General features: G+C 43.2%; 1 protein-coding gene across 4 annotated transcripts in view; it reads right to left on the reverse strand.

Moving 5' to 3' along the window:
* The window catches only part of PTP4A2 (protein tyrosine phosphatase 4A2), a 30,313-nt gene extending 7,959 nt beyond the window's left edge, over nucleotides 1-22,354 (reverse strand). The window contains exons 1-4 of one of the 4 annotated variants that reach the window (XM_043532170.1): nucleotides 22,247-22,271; nucleotides 7,814-8,472; nucleotides 6,254-6,294; nucleotides 5,402-5,494 (exon numbers count right to left, since the gene is read on the reverse strand). In XM_043532170.1, coding sequence (XP_043388105.1) covers nucleotides 5,402-5,494; nucleotides 6,254-6,256 — 96 coding nt within the window. In that variant the 5' untranslated portion in view covers nucleotides 6,257-6,294; nucleotides 7,814-8,472; nucleotides 22,247-22,271. Of the gene's footprint in view, nucleotides 1-5,401; nucleotides 5,495-6,253; nucleotides 6,295-7,813; nucleotides 8,473-20,495; nucleotides 20,741-22,246 lie in introns of those variants that run through there. The other 3 variants (XM_043532169.1, XM_043532167.1, XM_043532168.1) reach the window with 3 other exon arrangements.
* Between the last annotated feature and the right edge of the window lie 2,874 nt (nucleotides 22,355-25,228).

The following is a 25,228-nucleotide window of genomic DNA, read 5'->3' on the forward strand; positions in this document are numbered from 1 at the left end:
GTGAGATTATTTCCAAATCTTTTTCACTAGATAATTCACTTTTGGCATCTATGCTTTCTGTTTATAGAGTTGTGTGTGTCTGTCTGTCTTGAAATTACATTTCAAAACAAAGGTGAGCCCAGGTTTTATTCTCTTCTCAGAAACTAGAGTGAAAGGAGCCTTCTTCTAGCCCTTGGCTAGGAGAACTATGGCTATCATGCAGTACCTTGAGGATCCTGACTTCATACTCTCCTCCCTCAGAAGCCTGGAAAAGACATGCAGAAACTCTGGAGAAGCACAACGCTACTGGGCTCTTAATTTTGAAATGTAATTGTAACTAGCACCATGACACTTCCTGGGTAGCCCATTAGACAGGATGGCACACCATCAGAGTAGGAGCTGTCATCTGCTTATCCGTTCCAGGAATAGCCATCCAACACCACTATAATTAAAAAAGGAGTACTTGTGGCACCTTAGAGACTAACCAATTTATTTGAGCATAAGCTTTCGTGAGCTACAGCTCCGATGAAGTGAGCTGTAGCTCACGAAAGCTTATGCTCAAATAAATTGGTTCGTCTCTAAGGTGCCACAAGTACTCCTTTTCTTTTTGCAAATACAGACTAACACGGCTATAATTAAGATTGTCAGTATTTCATGCATCCAATGAAGTGGGTTTTAGCCCACGAAAGCTTATGCTCAAATAAATTGGTTAGTCTCTAAGGTGCCACAAGTACTCCTGTTCTTTTTGCAGATACAGACTATCGCGGCTGCTACTCTGAAACCTGTCAGTATTTCTATTGTCCACATTTTTCCAAGGCTTAACATCTTTAGTTGAGAAGACCTCAACACAAGAACAACCTTTAAATATTAGTAGTTGAGAAATTGCAAGGGTACAAATCTGCCATTGTTAGAGCTACTGAAACTGAAAGCCTCATTTCTCCCAAATAATTCTGCAGATGATTAATCCAGAATATGGATGCAGGGCCTGACCATATGAGGTATTTAGTGCACTCAGCTCCTTTTCAAATTAACTTTTGTAGGAGTTTATACTCCACATTCAATATTTAATCCAAAAACACACAAATTGGTATCCATAATCATTTAGGACCAATGTTGTTCTCACAGTAGTTAGTCAATGACAAATTTCACAGAGTTCCATAGAAAAGAATGCCCCATTACTTGATTCTCCCTGGTGAACTGGAATGTTTCAAAGAACGGAATTCAGCCTTAACTCTTGATGTCCTTGCTTTGGATTTCTCTCATGTTACTTACACATAACCATTTAAAACCACATTAACTTATAGTTTAAAGAACTGACATAAGAACTTAAGAATGGCCATACTGGGACAGACCAATGGTCCATTCATCCCAGTCACCTGTCTGACTGTGGCCAACGTCAGGTGCCCCAGAGGGAATGAACAGAACAGGGAATCATCCAGTGATCCATCCCGTTGCCCATTCCCAGCTTCTGGCAAACTGAGGCTAGGTATACTTCAGAGCATGATTTTGCATCCCTGCCCATCCTGTCTAATAGCCATTGATGGACCAATCCTCCATGAACTTATCTAGTTCTTAATTTAACCCTGTTCTAGTCTTGGCCTTCACAACACCCTCTGGCAAAGAGTTCCACAAGTTGACTGTGCATTGTGTGAAGAAATACTTCCTTTTGTTTATTTTAAACCTGTTAGCTATTAATTTCATTTGGTGACACCTAGTTCTTGTGTTATGAGGAGTAAATAACACTTCTTTATTTGCTTTCTCTACACCAGTCATGATTTTATAGACCTCTATCATATCCCCCTTAGTCTCTTTTCCAAGCCGAAAAGTCCCAGTATTCTTAATCTCTCCTCATATGAAAGCCGTTCCAGATCCCTTATCATTTTTGTTGCCCTTTTCTGTACCTTTTCTAATTCCAATATATCTTTTTCGAGATGGGGCAATCTGATCGGCAAGCAGTATTCAAGATGTGAGCGTACCATGGATTTACATAGAGGTAATATGATAATTTCTAATTTATCTATCCCTTTCCTAAGGATTCCCAACATGTTAGCTTTTTTGACCTCCGCTGCACATTGACTGGATGGTTTCAGAGAACTATCCACCATGACTCCAAGATCTCTTTCTTGAGCGGTAACAGCTAATTTAGACCTCATCACTTTACATGTATAGTTGGGATTATGTTTTCTAATGTGCATTACTTTGCATTTATTAACATTGAATTTCATCTGCAATTTTCTTGCCCAGGCACCCAGGTTTGTGAGATTCCTTTGTAACTCTTCGCGGTCTGCTTTGGACTCAACTACCTTGAGTAGTTTTGTAAATTTTGCCACATCACTGTTTACCTCTTTTTCCGGATCATCTATGAATATGTTGAACAGTACTGGTCCCAGTACAACCCTTGGGGGACACCACTATTTACCTCTCTCCATTCTGAAAACTGACCATTCATTCCTACCCTTCGTTTCCTATCTTTTAACCAGCTCCTGATGCAGGAGAGGACCTGTCCTCTTATCCCATGACAACTTACTTTGCTTAGGTGCCTTTGGTGAGGGACCTTGTCAAAGGCTTTCTGAAAATCTAAGTACACTATATCCACTGGATCATCCTTGTCCACATACTTGTTGACCCCTTCAAAGAATTCTAGTAGATTGGTCAGGTGTGATTTCCCTTTACAAAAACCAGGCTGACTTCTTCCCCAACAATCACGTTCATCTATGTGTCTGATACTTCTGTTCTTTACTATAGTTTCAACAATTTGCCTGGTATTGAAGTTAGGCTTACCGGTCTGCAATTGCCGGGATTGCCTCTGGAGCCCTTTTTAAAAATTGGCACCACATTAGCTTTCCTCTGGTCATCTGGTACATTAATCCCAAAGATACTATTATCCATTCCAGCCTCCTATTTCCCTAGTTTCATCTCTTTATTGCATACACTTGTTTACCAACACTAATAGTTCAAACAGGCTACATCTAATTCTCCAATTCCCTGCTTTCTCACTATGCCATCTGTCAAAGCAGGCTCACTAGCTGCCACATTCCACCGTCTTTGTCTGTCTTACTAGTATATTACCTTATATCATGGAAAGAACTCAAGCTTTACTAAAATACTCTGTTTCAGGCGTTTCATAAGGCTTTTGACCTCAACAGTTTTAAATAAACACATGCTGTAGTTTTAATCTTTGTTATTTTTGTAAACAAACGTTAGCTTTAAATAGTGGTATGTGTCATTTTCTCAGCCAGCTGGTAATATAACACCATTTCTGAATGGTGACAGCAGCCTGTTTTGACAGAGCTGGTTTCAAGAGGGACAAGTGGTTGTGGGTCGTGCTGCTGAATATTCAGAGCCACTCTTAAATGCCAAAATACCACTGTAATGTATTAAGTAATGAAGACACTATCATGGCTGGAATCATCTGGCTCAAGTATGACATCAGCAGCAAATCTTCTCTGTCACCTCCTATTTTCTGTTATCCTTGTCTGATGTCTACAGGACTTGTTACCTCTGCTGTTTTGCTCTCCTGCAACAAGAGCATACTAGGAGCAGTTACATACTGAATGCAGAGAGAAGACTAGTTATCAAGGACAAATGTGGCAAACATACAGGATCCTGTGTATATAATTTAGAATTTGTAAGGCACTCAAATATCATGGTGCTGAGGACAATATGAGTTCCTAAATAGATATTCGGTCATCATTGCAGAAGTAAACTAGCCCTTCTGCACCATAATTGACATTGGCCCATTTTCCAGTCAGCATGGTGCATGCACCTCACCTGTAAACAAGTCATTTTGACCAAAACACCATCACACTCCTATGGAATTTTATGACAGCTACACATATGCATTTCAAACAGAAATGTGGAGGTAGAAGGAAAGAAACTGCACCTCTCGTAGAAGTAGGATTGCTCATGAGTCTGTGCTGGTTTGTTTTTTTTTGGTTTTTTTTTTTTAAATACGCTGTAACTTTCCTGTGCTGTTCCTGGCCAGTTTGCTTTCCCAGCAGAGCAAACTGACTGCTATAATTCATTTGCTTTGATGATGCTCTGGAAACACTATGGTTAACGGCTTTGCTGGAGTGGGGAGGATCATCCAGCAGAGAAACTTCAATGCCGCAGTGAGGCGAGAGGCTCCCCACAACCTAGTGCTGAAATCAGAGCATGGCAGTACCCATTTTTAAATAACTCTGAGGCTTTTCTTTTGAAGTCATATATAAGTTTAAGAGTAGGATCATGCAGAACAGAATGTATCCCACAAATATAAGTTCCACAGAGTTGTGTGGATTTTCCTCCAAATTGTCCATGGTCTCTAGCCACAAAAATGAGAGGCAATAGAAGACTGACTACCTACAACTAACTGTTAGGCGGGGTGCAGCTTCTGAGATCCCAGCGGAGAGACTGAGGAGTCACTTCAGCCTTTTTATTATATTGAAAAGTCACATCTGACATACGATAGCTGTTAACTTTTGAGGTAATGCATTTTCATATCTGCCTTCATCCCTAATGCCTTCACACCGCTAACAAAAAAATCAACCTAGACACACCAAGCAATACCATATTTCACTGTGCAAATCTAACCGTAAACAGCACAGTTACAGAATTATACCTCCTGAAGAAGAAGGGAAGAAGCCAATAGCTACACTGCACTGATAGCTGAGCCCACTGACTTCTATAGCCAGTTGGACCGCTCACATTACTGGCGTTTTATGCTAGAACTGGTCTACAACATATACAATACAGCCATGTGTCAAATATAACCGCTATGTAAAATTATGGCTGTTTTCAGCCTGTGTGTTAAAAATTTCAAAAGTAATAAATTAAGTGAATGCCAGTTAAGCAACAACGATATTTTTAAAGTCAAGTTAGTACCTGTGAAATGTCTGAGATTATCACTAGAAATGGAAGTTCAGTTTAAGCAGAACAAATACCCCATCAATGCATCTTACCCATGTTTTAAAGATACCACCTTTAGTAGAGAAGTCATTCTTCATTCCGTAGCTGCCAACAGCAAAGCCAGTTATGAAATTGTCACTGGTTCTAGGTCCAGGATTGAGACTACCAAATCAAATCACATAGGCTGAACAGATGATACACCATTAACTTTGTCCGTACTAACCTAATCCACATTCAAATCAGTGACCAAGAGATGAACAGCAAAATATCTCCTGAGGCACCCAGACCTCCATGAATAAGAGTTTCTATTCTAACTAGAACTCCTGGTTGTAGTAATAATCAAAATCTCAGATGTATTTCACAAAGTTACAAGCACTTTACTGAACAAGCATATCAAAGTGAGCTCTCAAATGTTATGGTAGTCACACAGTCCTGGGTCATTATCAGGCAGAAGCATGAATGCCAAACAGTGCTGGAACATCTGATTCATATTTAATGATTTTTCAGTTCAGAAAGAATTTTAAAAGAGACTCACTAGAACTTGGATTCCTTCTTTTTCAACAGGAGCTTTATCATACGTGGCATCACAAACTCGCACCAAGGTTGTCACTCCATACTTCTTAAGCTCCTTTAAGAACAAGAAGGAAAGCAAACACATGAAGCATACTCCCAGAATGGGGAATTAGAGCATTTTCTCAACTTTAACAAAGCCAAATAAACATGCTATGCTGAATCAATGACAGTGTACATTGCTCTACAGTTCCATGGAGGAGACTAGATAACTGAGGAGCAAGGATAGCTCCAAGAGTCTCATCCAGTTCTAAGCTGAAAGGATGTGGTCTTGACCAACATTACGATGAGGGTTAAAAGGCCAGGGGGAGAAGAGGAATAGGAAATACCTCTATGTCAGTCTCACCTAGGGCGGGAGGCCAGAGTAGGAAAACTGCCTTATAGGTATGCATATGTAACAGCAAAATTAAAATAGCTACTTATACCCTGCATGCAGATTCTTTCTCTCTTTAAATAGAAGCATGGATCTGTCTGCCTCAGGCAATGCTGAGACATTTTGAAACAGAGAGGAACAGAACACACAGAACCGTATTCTAGCTTCCTTGTAATGCACTATAAGTAGCACATCGTGCTAGATAAATAATCAGATCAAACTAAAGCTGCCCCAGTTCATTTTGAAAGATCAGACAGCATTTCCTCCTGGGCCTGTACTGGGAATGGCTCTTCAAAATTTATTTTTACACTTTAATACCCCACATGCACTGTCTATCCCAGGCTCTAGGCCCCTGGATAAGGTATTAGAAATATAATCCATAACAATAAAATGAAAACATCACATCAATGGGAAAAAAAAAACAGGGTTTCAGTCCAAACTAACCATTAGTGTTTGAGCGGATTGCTGACGAAAAGAACATCTTCCTGAAAGGTGGAATCGTGTTGATATGAAAACTCACTGTCAGATCACAAGATCTTACCAGAATGGAAGAGATCTATTAGATCAAATCTTCCCCCTGCAAGGGCATGATCTAGTCTTCCTAAAGGACTTATGAGAAGATGCGCCACGGTTTGCAACAAGATGGGATCTAGTGGTATGCTGTACCAGTACTTCTCTGGTGATGCCATCTATTTCTGCAAAATTTAAGCTTCAGTTTTAAAAAGTGTTTAAGCCTTTATAGTTTCAATTACAGTAATTTGGATATGACCCAACGTACAGAGGAGGTGACTCCATTCATCTCAGTTGAGGCTAAAGACGTAGTTTAAAAACGTCATCACTACTAATTCCATTACCAGAAATAGTTACCTATTCTGAGATTAGAAGCGGAGTTTGAGGACTTTTTTTTTTTTTTAATTAAAGTCTGACTTCTATAAAAATGTTATTAAAAGTTAATGTTTAAAGTCAAATTTACACAAATTACGAAGGAAGGTACTGTACATCTGGGGTCAGGCTTGGGATATGAGGGATTACAAGTATCGGTTACAAGATTCATGAGATGCATACAGAGTACATAGACCCAGATTGGGGTGCGGGAGTTTTTTAAAACGTCAGTGGATAAATGGGCTCGGGTACGCCACCCATGGAGCATATTTAGAGTCCAAGTCAGTACTGGTGTAGTGCTTAAGTACATGGGTGGGGTACGTCCTTGGTTTGTCAGGGAAGGAAGTGGGTTTATTACACTCGATCTTAGTCAAAAGGCCAAAGACAGATTAATCAACCACTAGAGATCCTTATTCAAAAGCCAGAAGATGAGCCATGGCTCTCTGGGATTAGTACGTTTTATTACATCAGACAACAAAGGGTAGTCTCACTCAATAGTAAAGACAACATGCTAAATCACCCAGCAAGTTATTGGGATGGCAGAGTATTACGGCTTGTCTACTGCTGCTGCGCCGTTATAGTATTTCTGCATAGACACCCTCTATGCCAACGGAAGGAGTTTTCCCATAAGCATAGGTAATCGACCTTCCCGAGAGGCAGTGGTTCGGTCAACAGAAGAATTCTTCTGTCAACCTCGTGCTGTCTACTTGAGAAGTTAGGTTGGTTTAACTGTGTTGGTCAGGCCATAGATTTTTCACACCGTCTGATCCTTGTAGCTGGGTCAACCTAACTTTTGATTGTAGGCTGAGCCTAAGAGGAGTCACCTTTATGGGCTCCAAAAGGAGTCCCATCCAGCCTCTCAGTCAAAAGATGTAGGACTTTCAAGAAAGGAAATCACCAAAGGCTTCCTTCTTACAGAGTCAGGAGAACTTTAAACAGTTTAATGAAACAAAGTATCTGATCATTAAAGCTTTTTTTTTTTTTAATTATATAAAGTATAAAGGGTATTTCTTATGGCATCACCCATGGTGGATCTGGAAGATGTGGATCTAGTGCTGCTTTAGAAATTTCAAAACACAAGGAATAGGGGAAAAAACATACTACTGTATCTGGCTACCTTACCTCTGTGAATTTGTTGAGGGTTGCATTGGTTGGGTTGTGAGTAATCAGAAAACGCATACTCTCATAAGTAATCTCCACTGGGGCTGGACGGTTCATAATGGCAAACAAAAAAAAATATATGTGGGGGCAAAAAAAAATATCAATAACCCTTGAAATGTTTCACAGCAGAAAACATTAAAAAGACCACTAAAATGCCTGGGCTTGATCAGAACTATCTTTATTGACCTGTTTGTTCTTTAAGATTTTTTTACTTCAAGAAAACCAGGTTTGCTTTAGAATCCACTTGAATTCAATTTAGGCCTCAATAACTGCAGGTGGTATCCTTCAGACTCCAAAAATTCTGACTACATGCAAGACTAGGCAGCCTGTACTACATTTAGGCACTGGTGAGGCAAAAAAAATAAGGGCAGATCTTCTCTCCACTTTGTTTTCTTGATGCTTAGTTTTGCTTGAGTCAGTAAAAGGAATATGCTTCCAATATGCAGAAGATATCCCATATATTTGAAGGTGACTGCTGTGTCTGGAGTCTTCAAGGCAAAATAATTATGGTACGTAGGACACGCTCACTTGTCAGCCAGGGTGCTGTGCTGGGCCTGGCAGAAATCTGCCCTGATGCTCAGAATCGCCATAAATGTGTGACGTATATTCCAACAGAAAACCTAAGAAGAAGAAAAATGTCATATTTAAAAGGGATTGTTCCTTCTGATTGTACAGTGCTATTGAATACAGTGCACCCAGAAGCCTCAACATAATTAAAGTATGAAGCGTTAAACAAACAAGCCTGCTTTTGAAAGTACTTTGATGTACACTGAACCACATCTCTTATTGTAGTACCAAGAAGCATTCCTGTATTATGTTCTATCTTTTGGCATGTGGATGACAAATATTCCACAAAATCTCAGTTAATCAAAAAGCCAAGTAATACTGAATACCAGAACTAAAGGTGAAATACCATCATCATACACTCAGATAGCTCATAATTAAACATTTACATAGAAAGCAGCAAACATTCTCCACAGCCAAACAATCTGTATGGAACTAGACTAAGTTCATGGAAGACAGGTCCATCAATGGCTACTAGCCAAGAGGGTCCAGGATGCAACCCCATGCTCTGGGTGTCTCTAAACCTCTGACTGCATGAAGCTGGGACTAGATGACAGAAGATGGATCACTAAATAATTGCCTTGTTCTGTTCATTCCCACTGAAGCATCTGGCACTGGCCTCTGTTGGAAGACAGAATACTAGGCTAGATGGACCATTGGTCTGACCTAGTATGGTCATTCTTATGTTCTTAATCTGTAAATTAGCCTACCTTTCATAAGCTATTTATGGAAGTTCAGTTTCCACACAAAATGGCCAGATAACAGAGTTTCACTAATCAGATCATCACTTCCCTCAAGTAAATATGAACAGCACAAGAAGGAAGCAGAACAACTGCACTGCTAACATTTTGTAAAGGAGTGATTCAGAACACACAACATAATGGAATACAGCAAAGTTCTAATTCTACTTTGGATAAATGCTGATTTTACCAAAGTTAGCCTCAGCTGATGAACGTCCTATGTCTACACTAAAACTGCTACAGCAGCACAGCTGCAGCACTGCAACTGCGCCATTGTAGTGCTTCCAGGGTGGATAAAAATCAATGAGTTTTTTTTTAAAAAAATGGTTTTCATTTAAATCAGATTTTTTTTGATAAAATGCTTTTTGAGGAAAAAACCTAAAGATAGTTTTAATTAAGATACACTATAGCTCAAAGATATCTCATCATGGAATAGGGATTATAAATTCTAATTCTATAGCATGAGACAATACATTCATGTCATGTTTAAGAAAAGTTTTGTAAATGAGTTCCAATTGTTCATGGATTAGGGACCCAATCTTATGGGGTTCCACAGGCTTCTGTATAGATTGTTTAGGTGAATCTTTCTATCTACCCAATGGGACTCAGTGCACAGTCTAGAAGATACCATCAGAGATGCTTAATTTTGCGGTTCTCAAACTGTGGATTTGTCTCTCCAGAGGTAACATGCTTGTTAACAGCAAAAATGTTTTAAATAAATAATTAAATAGAGGTGAGAAATAACAGACCTCAACCCTACTGTCCCTCTGCAAATTTGTGTACACAGAGTCAATCCCTTACCTCTCTAAAAGTGAAAAGTTTCAAAAAGTTCAATGAATAGAAGATTGTTGGGGGTGGAATAGTTCTGGACAAGGAGAAGAAGTCTGGAGATAAATGTGAGAAGCGAGGGACATATGCTTGTCGTGTTAAAATATTAGATGTTTGCTGTTGAAGAAAAAAATCCAGAATACTTAACGTTGCTGTTTTAGTTAAATAAAACAATTTAAATGTCTGTCTGGTGATGTTCTTCTCCTAATACAGCATGGCAAGAAAATCCTCCAAATACTAATGATTAACCTGTTGAATTGGAGATAGTTCACCTCCCAGTGACTTCATAAATATCTGCTTCAGTTACCTTTGGTAAATGAAATAACCAAACAATCATTCATTTTCTGATATAGCTGTAAAACTAATCTGAAAAGTTTTCAAAATAAATCACTGTTTTAAAATGTATATTGTGTACCTTCTAAAAATGAAACCTACATCTATCTCTGAGTTGTGAAGAATATTTATTAAGGTTATAACAACCAACAAGAATGCATTTTTATGTAGAAAACCATGATTAAATTGAGTCTTCCTGACTAGTGATTTAAATCATGATATAAATCATGATTTACATAAAATCCTGAGTGCTTCTGTATAGACAGTCACTACAGTGACAGGAGGGGTTCTCCCATCACTGAAGTTAATCCACCTCATTGAGAGGCAGTATCTAGGTAGATGGAAGATTTCTTCCTTTGACCTTGCACTGTCTACACCGGGTGTTAGCAGGCTTAACTACATCTCTCAGGGGTGTGGATTTTTCCTGAGAGACGTAGCTATGGCAATGTAAGTTTTCAGAGTGGACCAGCCCAGTATGGAATTATTATAGGCTGTGCTGGTAGTGCCACCATTAAGATTGCTCAATACTTCTAAGACCCTGCTTTCAGTTGCTTATAACTTTGCCAAACTTCAGCTATTCGGGCTGAAATTTTCCATGCTGGCTGCCTGCCTCAAGCTGTTTTTTTTTTTTTTTTTTTTTGTGGGGGGGGGGGGAGAGCGGTAGGCACAAGGGAAGTTTAAGATAAAATGATTCAGTCATCACTGAGAAAGATATTAGGGGAAAATATGTTTTGTTCATGTTAGAAAAACTGTACAGCCATTTTGATGAGAAGCTCTTGCACCTCATACTTTGGAGCAGGATCTTGACATTTGGCAAGGAGGTTGCCTTCATGTAACGAAGATGCTTTTTGCCATCCCGGTGAAAATTTGCCAAAATTACGCCAAGTTATACAACTATGAAAATTCTCAGTTCATACACTCAGCAGAGACTTTAGAGTTTGGTACCTAAATTCACTGAAGACTGCACTGAGCATGCATGCTCCAGTCCATGGCTGCAAGGGCTGAGCAGATTTCCCTGCAATTGCTGCTCCTCCCAGCCAGAACTACTATGGTGCCAGGCATCAGAAAGAGTGGTTTTGCTGGCAGAGCTTGTTAGTTTCCATGGCAAAATAAAATACCAGCAAAAGCACTTTTGTGCCTGTATAATCTCCATCCGCATTAGGGATTTTGTCAGTACAGAAATGTTGTTAAAAACTCACACCTGTAACCAACATGGATAAAACCAGCAAAAGTTTCTAGCATAGATCTGACTGAAATGCAGAGGGGTGAGGAGCCAGGCCGGGGATGGGACATAATCCAGTAGGAACTAGTCTGAAACCACAAGCTCATTTCAAAGGCAACCAAACATTTAATGGTAAGAACTTAAGTCACTGTCAACCTTATCCAAGTTTGCAGTAATGAGGGATGTACCATCCACTCCTGCCACATAAAAGTCACATGAAAGATGTTTTATACTACACCAATAAGACGTAACAAGTTTAATTCTGCCGTGAAGTATATAGTCACAGATCCACCCCACTGCTGGAAGCAAACTAGATGGGCACACTCAAGGGTGAAACGCTAAGCAAAAGCAGGAAGTATGCCTTTCACTGCTCCATTGAGCACTACAGTGTCTTTTTTCCTGCTTGTTTTTAAGCAGAGAAAAGTCAGGTTGATGCTTCCTTTCCTGGAGGATTTTAAGGAGATCTTTGGAGGAGTGTGATGACTGTCCCAGCTCAGATTTCTGCCTACAGTTACTCCTCAGGTTTTGGGCTTCCTCTGATATCACCATGACAGTCCAAGATTTTGCCAAGTTGTCCAGCACACAAAAAGGAAGTCAGTAACACATTCCTCATGTAAAAATGACAGAAAAGAAGTTCTGAATAATAAACTTCATTAACCAATCTTTGTACAAAGGAGAAAAGAGCACCAAGTTTTCACCCTTAGACAAGGAATTCAGCTTTATCTAGTGGGAGCAAGGCAAACCTCACCAGCATGGTCTTATCCACTATGAATAATTTCAGATAAAAGAAACCTTTAAGCTAAAGGGGAAAAAAGATACATAAAAATAAGAGCCCTTAAAGCTACAGAAATATGTGACAGCAACTTCTTTTTTAAAGTAGCAGCCTTAACCAATGGCGGAAAATAAAAGAAATGCAAAGCTGCAATTTAAAGTCACTAGCCTGACACTTGAACTAAAACATCAAAATGGCCCATACAATCAATTACCCTTTCTCTGACACCAAGTCAAAAATCAACTGCAGAACAGCAATTATTTCCTTAAAGAGTTGCTTTCAAAGCCAAAAAAAATACATTTTTAATTAGGATGCCACAGGCAAGAACAAGGATGCTTTTAGTCACCTTACCCAACCCTAACACAGTTTTTATTCTAAGTGAATGAAATTCAGATTTCTAGAATGAACGTTGGAATATTTATCAGTTTAATAATTACAGGATTACATTATAAATTCTCTCCCCAGAAGGAAGAGTTCCATCTAATACATCACAGTTAAGTCCTTGCACCTGTCAATTCATGAGAACTGGTCACAACTTTATCTTGTACACATTTCAAGAATTCAAAGCAAACAGATTAGTTGTGATGTCTCCCAGTCTGCTACAGCTCTGATGTACTTAGTAAAAAAAAAATTACTAAAATCATGGCATATGCATGTGTTCAGCACCTGTAAACTCTTGAGCAAGAGCAATGTGGTCCTCTTTCAGGCAGAAACAGTGTATTCCATTTAAGCATATACTGAGAGCCAACTGACACTTTTTAGACAGTGGCCTAAAGAAAGAATAGTTATATCAAAAAGGAAAATTATAAAAAGTTAACTTCCTTACTCTTGAGGACCTGATAAAACTGTTTAAACAGATGGGACAGTTCAGCAGTTTAGTGATCATGCAATACATGAGAGGAGAGTCCCTAGCATCCTGACAGCACTATGGAAACACAACAGTCTCTGGTGGAGAGAACATTTTCTTTTATTGTTCTAAAACTACCCATTCTGACATTCTTCAAGCACACGATTCTCTGAAAGGAAGGAGCCTCCTCCAACTCTATTCAACTATACTTGTAGTTGCAGCAACACATGGTCACTGAGGTTACAATTCTCCCATTCAACAGCAAATCAAAGAGTTACACTCTACCCAAGTTTCTTTTCCCAGGATAAGAGAAACATCCACAAAGTTGGATGTCTTTATTACAGCACACAAAGGAGACAGTATGTTCTCGTGAATCAAGTGTGGGACTGAGAGTCAGAAACTCAGAGTCCTAGTAACGGCTCTACAACAGCTCACTGGGTGGCCTCCGGCAAGTCATTTAGACCATGTCTACACTACAGGTGCTTCAGCAGCACAGGTCCAGTACTCTAGCAGCGCTGTTACAGCACCATAGCATAGATGCTTCCCACAGCGACGGAAGGGGTTTGCTCATTGCTGTAGATAATCCACCTCTCCAAGCAGCAGTAGCTAGGCTAACAGAAGAATTCTTCCATCAACCTAGATCTGTCTACACAGATGGATTTTTCACACCTGAGCACTGTAACTATATCGACCTAATTTTTAAGCATAGACCAGGCCTTATTTTTGGCATCTCAATTCATCATCTGTAAAATGGGGCTAATAATCCTATAATACTCCCATGGGGGCAGTAACTGTTTATTTAGTTAATATCTGAAGAATGATTTGAAGATGGAAAGCAAGGGGTAAATCAATTTTGAGTGTGTCAAGGTTCAGATTTCTTGTTCAAGGTATAGTCAAGGTCCAGACTGCAGAGAAAATCATAAAAACTCAACAATAATGATAATAGGTTAGTAAAAAGATTTCAGGGGCCATTCAAAAGCGTCTGACGGTCAGAATTTGGCCTGCAGTCTGCCTATTGACTATTCCTGCTCTAGGTCATGCCTTTAGATGAAAACTTGCAGGTAGGAGTGGTGCAAAGTGGCAGAGTTAGAGATGTTTGCCCTGCAAAGGGAGACAAAGCGGTTATGGATAGTTCTAGGAAGAGGTGGGTGTATGATGTACACATCTATCAAGTTAGGGTCTCTGGGGAACCATGGAGGGGCAGGTCTCTTTGCTCCCCTCTCCTGGGTCAGTGTCTCTGCAGAGACACAGCAGGGGAAAATCTCTCTGCTTCTACCCCCCTTGTCCCAGATCGGGATCTCTGGGGAACCATGTGGGGAAAGGACTCTTCCTTTCCTCCTTCCCCCCAGGGGAACCAAGTGGGGGTCAGGTTTCTTCCCCCCTTCCTCTCCCCCCCCGCCTCAGGTCAGGATATCTGGGGAGCAGTGTGGGGGACAGGTCTCTCCAGAAGCACACCCCTCCCCCCCCCCCCCATGATGCTAAAGCCCCAAGTTCCGTCACATCCCACGATCCACTGAAAAGCCTCTGGCGGTCCAGATTTGGACCATGGGCCGTCTGTTGATTACCCCTGATGTGAAGATTTGTATTTAATGTCTGAAGAATTATTTACAGATGTGAAATGCTACGTGTTACATATATGAATATTTTGAGAAACTATACCGTATGCCAAGTTAAATAAGTATCTAAAGACTATTTGGTTGTCTATATGCACATTTGCCCCCAAACTGTTAAATACCATAAGGTAAGGGAACAATTTATATCAGTAAAGAAACTTTTTTTTAAGGAGTTAAGGAAAACTCTATTATCCATCAGGCCAGATTAAAAAGCCCCTAAATTCAGACAGTAAATGTAAACGTCTTTCACTTTGCCAGTCAAGATATCAAAAGGCACTTAATCCTGGGAGCACTGACTGGCCGTTATGATTGATCAGAATGAAAATATAACCTAGCTTCAACCTCAATGAATGCCACAAAATGAACAATTCTGAGGTAACTTGGATTCTCAGTTTCTGTTCTTCAGAAAGAGGGAAAAGGAAAGTGAATGGCTACCAAAACATTGCAACTAGGTTGTCTTCTTATGGATAATTTCATTAAGTATTATGTGACTGGGGCAAGAAGGCATCCAACACCTCAGTACTACAGTGAGCTGTGACTGGTCTGTTACAAACTCGAGTAGGCCTTGCACTGACATGATTACTTTTGCTATTTAGACACCCTTATAATAGCCTCATAGCACTTGATATGACTTAAAAAGCCATCTTTATTAGCTAAATTACATGCAAAAATACTGTACAATTTGCAAGAGTTATGGTGAAAAACAAACAGATGGAAAAAGATCCCTATATTAGCTTCTAAACCAGAGGTGGGCAAACTACGGCCAGCGGGCAACATCCAGCCTGTGGGACCCTCCTGCCTGGCCTGAGCTCCAGGCCTGGGAGGCTAGCCCCCAGCCCCTCCCCTGCTGTTCCCCCTTCCAACCAGCCTCAGCTCACTCTGCCGCCGGTGCAATGCTCTGGGTGGCGCGGCTGCGAGCTCCTGAGGCAGCGCAGCTGCAGAGCCCGGCCTCACCCGGTGCTCTGTGCTGCGCGGTGGGTGGCTGGCTCGCTCCAGACGGGCGGCACGGCTATAGCTCCGCCAGTCACCGGTGCTCCAGGAAGCGCAGTAAGGGGCCAGGGGGTTGGATAGAGGGCAGGGGAGTTCAGGTTGGTGGTCAGGAGTATGGTAGGGATCGGGGTGGTCAGAGGGTGGGGAACAGGGGGGTTGAATGGGGGCAGGGGTCCCGGGGGGCAGTCAGGAAGGAGAGGGGGGGTTGGATGGGGCAGCAGGGGGCAGTCAGGGGACACGGAGTGGGGGAGGGTGTGGTGTGTGGATAGGGCAGGAGTCCTGGGGGGAGCATCAGGGGGTGAGAAGCAGGAGGGAGGGGCGGTTAGGGGGCAGGGGCTGGGCCACGCCTGGCTGTTTGGGGAGGCACAGCACTCCCCTAACCGGCCCTCCATAAAATTTCCGAAACCCAATGAGGCCCTCAGGCCAAAAAGTTTGCCCGCCCCTGCTCTAAAGTTTTATTTTAAAAAATGCTACAATAGTCACTTATTTTTTTAGATTAACCAAAAACAGTCAAATATGATTCCTGACTTGACAAACAGAAGGCAATGTTAAATGTGTGAATTTTAGTAATGGCATTTAAGTTTGATTTTACACTTAGAGATTACCTACTTTACTATGGATTGATACCTAAATTAAGTCATTCGACTGTGCAAAATCCTTGTACTTCTGTATTTATCCTGCACAAGATCAGCAAAACAGTCCTTCTGACAAGCAAGTAACAACAATCATAATGTGCTCCCTGGCTTCACCACCCCATCCAAAACCTACATTTACACGTGTTTCCCTTGCTACATCAAGGCAGTTAAACAGATTGCAACAGCTGCAGCTTCCCAGGATTGCAAGATACAGATACTTTGGGAAAGGTTACTTGGATCACCTTTCAAAATAACCTAGTGCACAGGATGCAAAGCAAAACCTGTTAATTTGCAGTTTATATTAAAAGGATACCTTCAGTATTTGTGAGAACGGCACCTTGCAATCCAGTTTATGTTAACTCATTTTGTTCTTAGTTGAATTCTATATTTGATATTCTTTTAATGAGATTACTTAAGTCATGAATTGCTGAACTTGCTTTCTTTCCTTCCCTCTCATAAAAATCTTAATTCTTGTGTTTTACACCTACATACTTGCAATATGTGACATGGAGTTTTGTTTTATTGGGGGGTAGGGGGGTAAAGTGCTACAAGACTTGTATCCTAGAAAAATTGAAATTCTCATATATATGGTGGCCTAACTAGACTTCCCTTGTAATTTAACTTAACTACATTACACTTCACTTCCTGTTCCTATGTAGGACTGCTACATTCTACCTCATGTGTGGTGGAAGTGAGAAATGTTAATACTGCACAGTTTGCATGCAGTGTCATTGTAGCTATGTCGGTCCCAGTAAGAAGAGCTCTGTCTGGCACGAAAGCTTGTCTCTCTCACAAACAGAACTTGGTCCAATAAAAAAATATCACCTCACCTACCTTATCGGATGCATCCGATGAAGTGAGCTGTAGCTCACAAAAGCTTATGCTCAAATAAATTGGTTAGTCTCTAAGGTGCCACAAGTACTCCTTTTCTTTTTGCGAATACAGACTAACACGGCTGTTACTCTGAAACTCACCTACCTTGTCTCCCTAATACCACACAGGCACATTCAGAAGTGCCTTGAGGGTTCTGATGGATTCAAAAGGTGCTTTGTAAGCAAAAGATTTTATCAGGATTCTAAGAGTTCTCCAATCTAGTCAAGTTTAACACAATGGACAACATGCAACACTGAAGCTTCAAGAACTCAATTCAATGACAATTATTTTCTAAAATATGCTGTGTGACTGTATAGAGAACAGAATGCCAGTTCTACAGTTTCTTGGAAACAATTCTTAAATGTAATCTCTAAAGGAAGCTTGTTCGTAATGACATGTGCCTGGAGAGGGGAGAAGTCAAGAAATTCTACAGTTCCTCACTACCCACCCCTGTGAGTTCCCTACCAATTTGCTGACAAGCTCTGGTGATGACTCATTCGTTTCCTTTTGCTTGAGCCAAGTCACTCTGTTCTCTGCCCTAAAACAAGGCAGGCTTACCTCAATTTTCTGTTTGATAAGAAAGACAAATCAAATATTCAGCCTAAGGAGTCAATTTAGCAAGAGAGAATAAAAGCAGTGAGCTATAGCTCACAAAAGCTTATGCTCAAATAAATTTGTTAGTCTCTAAGGTGCCACAGGTACTCCTTGTCTAAAAGCAGTCAGGTGTTTTTCACAAGACAATTCTCTTTCCAATCTGGCACTAATCTTTCATCAAAACTTCAGTAAAGATGGGAGAAAACACTTGCCTTTCCCTAATTCGAGTGAGCTCAAACAACTAATATAACCAACAGCACAGGCACTATAACACAAAAAAGAGAAAACATCTCTGTGCCTAGTTCAACAGTGGGAAATGAGCTGATACTCCATTTGGATTTCCAAAGATAATCTACTGGGTATGTGCTTTATGCCAAAGAAGTTTCTGTTTGCTGAGACGCCGAAGAAGCTCTGAAACTGGAAATATTGTTTTAATTTGGTGTATGTTTTTAACAATCCTCATGTCTAAAACCAGCTCAGAGAGGAGCCATATTTGAATATTGTTTAAGTACAGTTTCCAAGCAACTCCATCTGGGCTTCTAAAAGTGAAAACTTCAAAATAATCAAAAAACAAACAAACAATGGGCCCACCTAATGAAGCGTGATGAGCTTAAAAGCTCCTATGTTCAAAATATAGAACTGTGTTTAAATTGCAAAGAAAAAAATTTAAATGACCTTATGACATTTTACATAGTCTTCTTATATCAAAGTGAGATTTGTGTTCCATTTTAACAGCCCACTCCAAAATAAATTGTGTGAAATTTTTTTGCATCAAGTGCCATATTGTGGAAAACCAGGAAATTAACTTCCCTGGCAACACAAGCCATTTTTTTTTTTTTTTTTTAAAGATTCAAAATGACAAATAACTCAAATCAGAAATACTAACCCATCAAACCGGAAGCAAACATAGTGGTGTTTTCACAGCATTAAAGCAAAAAAAGGGTAAAGATATTATTTAGTAAATAAAGTTAGAGTAGAAAAACTCAATTTCTTGTACCACATTCATCTCACTTTAGTTTGTCTACACTTGAAACACCGTTGTAGCACTTCAGCATAGACACTATCTACACTGATAGGAGGGGATCTCCTGTTGGCGTAGGTAATCCATCTCCCCTGTCTACACCCATGGGTTAGGTCAGCTTCACCACATCGCTCAGGGGTGTGGATTTTCCACATCCCTGAGCGACGTAGCTGGGTTGACCTAACTTTTTAGCATAGACTAGGCCTATGAGTTTACCACGTCTCTACTGGAAAATTGACAACGTATAGTGGAAAGTTAAAGGCCCAAGGTGCACATACTACTGAGCCATGTTCAATCTCCACTGAAATTTATAAGTAAATAAAAAATGAGTTTTTAATAGGCAATTGTTAAAATTCAAAGAGATGAGCAAGACAGTGCCAGATTTTCTGTATGTGAGACCTAAAAGAATGGGTGTTTAGAGTAGAAATGATAGAAACAAGAGAACATAACAGAGGTATACAAAACAATGATCAGAGCAAAAAAGCCAGTACTCCTACTGATATACGTTCTCATAAATCACAGAGACACACCAATGAAACTGAGGGGGTAACAAATTTAATACTGATAAAAGGAAACTTTTTTTAAACACCCAGCACAATTATCCTATGGAGCTCATTGTCAAAAGATATGATACTGACACCAGAGCTTAGTATGCTTAAAAATAGGCTTAGATGTTGAATATTAAAAAAGATTAAAGTTGGGATATTTATAAAAAGTCATGCTTCAGACCTTAAATCATCCACTAACTGATGGGGATAAGAAAAAAATTCCTCTATGGTTACAATATTTTAAATTGTCTATTATGAGGTCCCTTAGACTGCTGCCTGATATATTTGCCTAGACAGATCTCTGGTCTTACCTAGCATGGCAACTCCTAGGTTCCTACGTGTAAAAAAGAAACCTTAACCCTGAATCTCCAAGCCCTAAGGTGCTGCATTTTCAGTGTTCAAACAGTAATATTTACATGGAGACATTCTGCACTTTCTTCAACTCTTTAACAAGTGAATAAAGTACCAGACTAATCTGATCATAGGCAATACATTTATACATAACAAAGAAAGATGATTCACTAGTTTAGCATGGCTTACAACTGACAACGTGCTTCCCGTCAAAAGCAATCAAAAAGTGCCACCCCTAAAGTTTGCAGAAATCATCTGATGTTAAATAGTACTTATAGTACCTAATGAATCATTCTGCTCACCTACAGACTCTCTCGTTTTAACCCAATTAAAAAAAAAAAGCCTTTATATGAACAGTCTACAATACTGGTTCTCTCTAGCAGAGAGTCTCCAGAATTGTACTTTAGTAAGTCCTCTCTCAGAGGCCTCACAATAGTTAACCAATGCAACATTCCACAACAGGGCAAAGTACAGAGGCAAGAACTGAGAGACAGATTACGTTCACAGTTCTGATACAGAAAACATAAATTCCACTTTCTGAATTGAAAACTGACACTTACAATTAGAGGTAATTAAGAATTATGAAGCTGACCCTCTATTTCTGTTAGACACACACAGAAGATTTGCAACTAGAGCCATGTCTCATTAAAAGAATGCACATTCATAGACATTCATTTCAGCATAGCATTCTCACAGGTATTTATATTCCTACCCCTTGTCAAGCTCTCAATCTATCAAATGGATAATTTCTTTCTATCAGTTAGGCTTACAGAAGTCAAACATTTCTATACTTTGAGTCACGGCACGGTTGGGGTTTCTTTGTTTTGTTTTTTTAAACACTACTACTGCAGTTGTGAGTCAGAACCTGTGCTGTTCATTCAGGGGGTTCACAATTCACTTTCCATGTACACAGGAGCTTTGGAAGAAGGCAACCTTCTTCCCACCCCCAACTGAAAAAGCCCGGAGAGAAAATGCAGCTTGTGACTAATCATGCTAACGAGCCACGGGAGGAGTCACCAGCACAACTCAGCAACTCCCACCCCCTACCTCAGACACAAACCACTTCTCGCAGCACCTCAATCCCCACATCTGCCCCCCACCCCACCCCCACCCCCATGCCTCCACTCTGCCCGGGCCAGCCTCCCCTTCCCTCCAGGGCCCATGGGGGGTGTGCAACCCTCAGCCTCCCCGAGCACACACTGGCCCAGCGCACCCCCACTGACACACCTGTGCCATCTGCCCCCCACGTCATCCTACTCCCGCCGGCCCATCCCCCCAACTCGCCCTCCCCAGGCACCTCAGCCCCCCCCCCCCCCCAGCAACTGCTCAGAGCCCTTCCTTTACCCCCCCGCCTCCCCTGCCTGGGCCCGGCTCCTTCCACCCCACAGCGGGAGGGTAAGCACGGCCCCAAGAACCTCCCCAATCCTCAGCCCAAGGCAGCCCCCCATCACCTCATCACACCAGCCCCCCAATACCCCCGGCTCCGCCCCACCTGGGGGCGCCCCCCGCCTCCCCCGGGGCAGCCCCCCCCGGCTCCGCCTCACCTGGGGGCGCCCCCCAGCTCCTCCTCCCCTAGGGCAACCCCCCCCCGGCTCCGCCTCACCTGGGGGCGCCCCCCAGCTCCTCCTCCCCCAGGGCAACCCCCCCCCGGCTCCGCCTCACCTGGGGGCGCCCCCCAGCTCCTCCTCCCCCAGGGCAACCCCCCCCCGGCTCCGCCTCACCTGGGGGCGCCCCCCAGCTCCTCCTCCCCCAGGGCAGCCCCCCCCCGGCTCCGCCTCACCTGGGGGCGCCCCCCAGCTCCTCCTCCTCTAGGGCAGCCCCCCCCCGGCTCCGCCTCACCTGGGGGCGCCCCCCAGCTCCTCCTCCCCCAGGGCAGCCCCCCACCCCGGCTCCGCCTCACCTGGGGGCGCCCCCCAGCTCCTCCTCCCCCAGGGCAGCCCCCCACCCCGGCTCCGCCTCACCTGGGGGCGCCCCCCAGCTCCTCCTCCCCCAGGGCAGCCCCCGCCTCCCCCAGGGCAGCCCCCCCCCGGCTCCGCCTCACCTGGGAGCGCCCCCCACCTCCCCCGGGGCAGCCCCCCGACTCCCCCTCCCCGCGGCCCGACCCCGGCTCCTCACCCTGGGCATTGAGCGCGGCTGTGTCCGTCCGAGCGGGCCCGGCGCCTCCCACACACCGGGCAGGGAGGGGGCGCGGCGACGGCGGCAGCCGCTCTGCCGGCGGAGGGGGGGGAATGACGAACGAGCCCGGCCGGCTGGAGCCGCGGAGACTGTGAGCGAGCCCGCCTCGTCCGCCGGCTCCCCCGCGGGAAACGGCTCCTCCTCGGCCAGACACCCCCCCCGCGCGCCGCGCCGCGCGATGGCCTGGTCCGCGCGCACTCCCCCGTCAGCATTGGTATGGTCCACCCCCCCAGAGCCGCCAGTGGTACGGCCCGCCCTCCCCCCAGTCCCGGCATTGGGATGACCTACTCAGTCACTTCCCATCAGCCTTGGTACGGGCCTTTCCCCCCCCCAAAAAAACGGCAGGATGTGGCCGGTCTTACCCCCCGATCAGCATTGGTACGGCTCATGTCCCCCAAACTGGCAATGGTATGGTTACCCTCCCCTTAAACCAGCATTGGTATAGTCCCTCCCAAAGGTAGCCTGGGCATAACCCATCCCACATTGGAATAACCCGTTCCCGGCCAATTACCGTCTCTCATCTTCCCCCCCCCCACGCCAAGTCAGCACTGGTTTGGTCCAGACCCCCCCCCCCACCAGAAATAAAATCAGTATTGGAATGGCCCATTTCCCCCACAATCTCATTGGCCTGGCCTAGGTGCCCTTCCCCCCTATCGATAGTGTCAGGATGGCCCCTTCCACTTCACAATCACAATTGGAATGCCCCATTCCACCGCAACACGAGTGGTGGTATGGCCCACACTGGTATAGGACCCCCCCCCATCTTGGTTTGCCCTACTCTGCTCCTCACACTGCCCCTCCCCTCACCACTTCCTTTCCCTTTGCTTGTCAGGGCCAGGTCACCATGAAGACTGTGGTATGCCAGGTGGACCTGCACCTGCCCAGCTAGGTATCAAAAGCCCTATACTGCTAATGGTGATTCCCCTCCAGACTCCAGGGCTAGGCTGCTGTGCTTTGGAAACAGGAGGGACCAAATTCAATACCTGCTTGCTGTGAAATTTGTAGTGACAGCCAGGAAGTTCCTAGCTGGCCATGGATTTGTTGCAGTAATGATAAACAGACATTGAGAGCGGGGGCAGTGAACAAAAAGTCCTGGACGTTGCATAGATGTTATTTCCCATAGAAAGCAAGAGGTAGATGCTGGTTGCATCACAAATTTCCAGGAAGCATCTTTTAATCTTGATTCTGCAGCCCTCAGCCATACACAATGAGATTTCTCTTGTGCAAGTGATAATACTTTGCACTTGCATAGCATTTTGTACCCATAGACCTCAAAGCTTTTCACAAAGGCGGGTAAATATCAACCCCATTGTACAGAAGATGGAAGTGACTTCTCCGAGACCACGTATCAAGTCATTGGCACTGTAGAATAGGACCCAGATGTCCTGCCTTCCCAGCTGCTGATCCCTTAGATTGTAGTCCCTTGGGACAGATACTTTTGTCTTTCTACTCCCCTGTAAAGTGCCATGCATACTTGTGGCACTATGTAAAATAATAAAAGATGCAGGATGGGTGGGAATTTACCCCCAAAATGTAGCCAAGGTTGAAGGTTGCCACTGACCAAGGATGCAGTTGTGAGGCATTCCCTGCAGGTGGGGTTATCAGTATAAAAGGTGGGTCACTTGGGAAGAATTGCTCCATCTCAGATGCCACAAACCTTGAAATCTTTACCATCAAGTGCAGGTAACTCGCCAGATGAGAACTGCTGCATTCCTGCCCATGAGAACAAACTAACAGGCAGAAAATGGGGCCTTCCCAGGTGAAGTGTAAAAGCTGAGGATGACATGATAAGCCCGGCCCATGCCAAGGCAGATACCGAGCAGGGCGAAGAGAATGTCATGACTCAGCAGCCACTGTTGAAACTCTGCCATTGGCACTGGCCACGGATGAGAGGGGAATGATTTCAGGTTCAGGTGCCAGAAGCAGGTCACTCTAACCCTCCGTCTATGATACCGTGGGCAGTGGTGACAGAGAGCTGGAACATCAGCCCATGGATTCTGTTCTGTTGGGAGAGGACAAGAAGCAGGACAAGAACTGGGGGTACAGGAAGCGAGTGTTTGACTTGAGCAATATGCAAGAAAGAAAGCCCTTTTGGAGACGGTATTTTCAGGAAAGATCAAGCTCTTGTAACAAGGTGTATGGTTATTTAGAGAGGAGAAAGGGCCTTTGTAGGAGGAGAGGGACTATCCTCCCCTGGGAAAAGCACTGAGTGAGGCCAGGAAATCCCGACCCACCCTCTGCAACCTGAGTACAGCAGAGAGATTTCTGGTTCTCTAGCTCCCTTCTCCTCTATAATGAAATCACATTCATCACACACTAACTCATTCGACTGAGTGCCACCCCGTTTGTCCCTCATAGCTCAGAGACAGTTATGCCTCTCCAGCAAGGTGGCATTTCATGGGCAGCTCTAGGGACGTATTTGGGCTCTTATGAACAACAGGCAAAGGGCAAGCATTTTAGTATGTCGGTTTAGTGGTGCTGGAGTAAGGCATCAGGATGACAGTCCCTGGGAACAAAGTCCTTGTTTATTATCTACCGCACACGAATAGCATAGGCAGGAGCAAGGCAATTTAAATGATTCCGCAGTTATCGACTAACCCACTTACTTTCACTGCGCAGGACTGCAGGTTGACTGCAGGAGAGTTCAGGACCTCTGGCTCGGAAAACACAGGGTCCAAGTTCCTGGCCAAATTCCAATTTAGGTAATTACATTCTGCCTCTCTCAATCCTCGTTGTAGTTCCAATTGGAGATGCTGCTCTTCCTTACTTCCTGTCCTAAACTGTTGGGTGATGCTACTGTGCAATGTTACCCGGCAGCCACGTTCCACCCAGGAAGTGGCCACACTTAAGAGTCATGCTTTGGCATATCATGAAAAGCAGCAGAGATCACACACTTTCTTACAATACAAGGAGTTGTGTATTTAATTCCATTCTGTTCAGTGATTAGGGATCTTGGCAGATCTTACTAGATAACAGGAAGTTATGTTCTTGATGGACAGTTTACATACTAAGTCAATTCTTAAAGGCCTAGTGCCAGTACTTTAGACTGTTTAGAACACTACATCCTTCAGTATTGATTCAAGTTATCTCATTCCTGGTCCATCTTACAGCAGGTGTCCTACATAATGTTCTCTGAGATCCCATTTCAGAGGAGATTCCATAGGGCAGGCGGGCTAGGCAGTGCCTGCCCTGTTTTGAATCAGATTCATATTGATCTTTACCTGCTGCTCTAAATTAGCTCTAAGAGGCATCTGTACCTGTCAAAGAGTT

The sequence above is a fragment of the Chelonia mydas genome, chromosome 19, assembly GCF_015237465.2.
Source record: "Chelonia mydas isolate rCheMyd1 chromosome 19, rCheMyd1.pri.v2, whole genome shotgun sequence".
NCBI classification, from domain to species: domain Eukaryota; kingdom Metazoa; phylum Chordata; order Testudines; family Cheloniidae; genus Chelonia; species Chelonia mydas.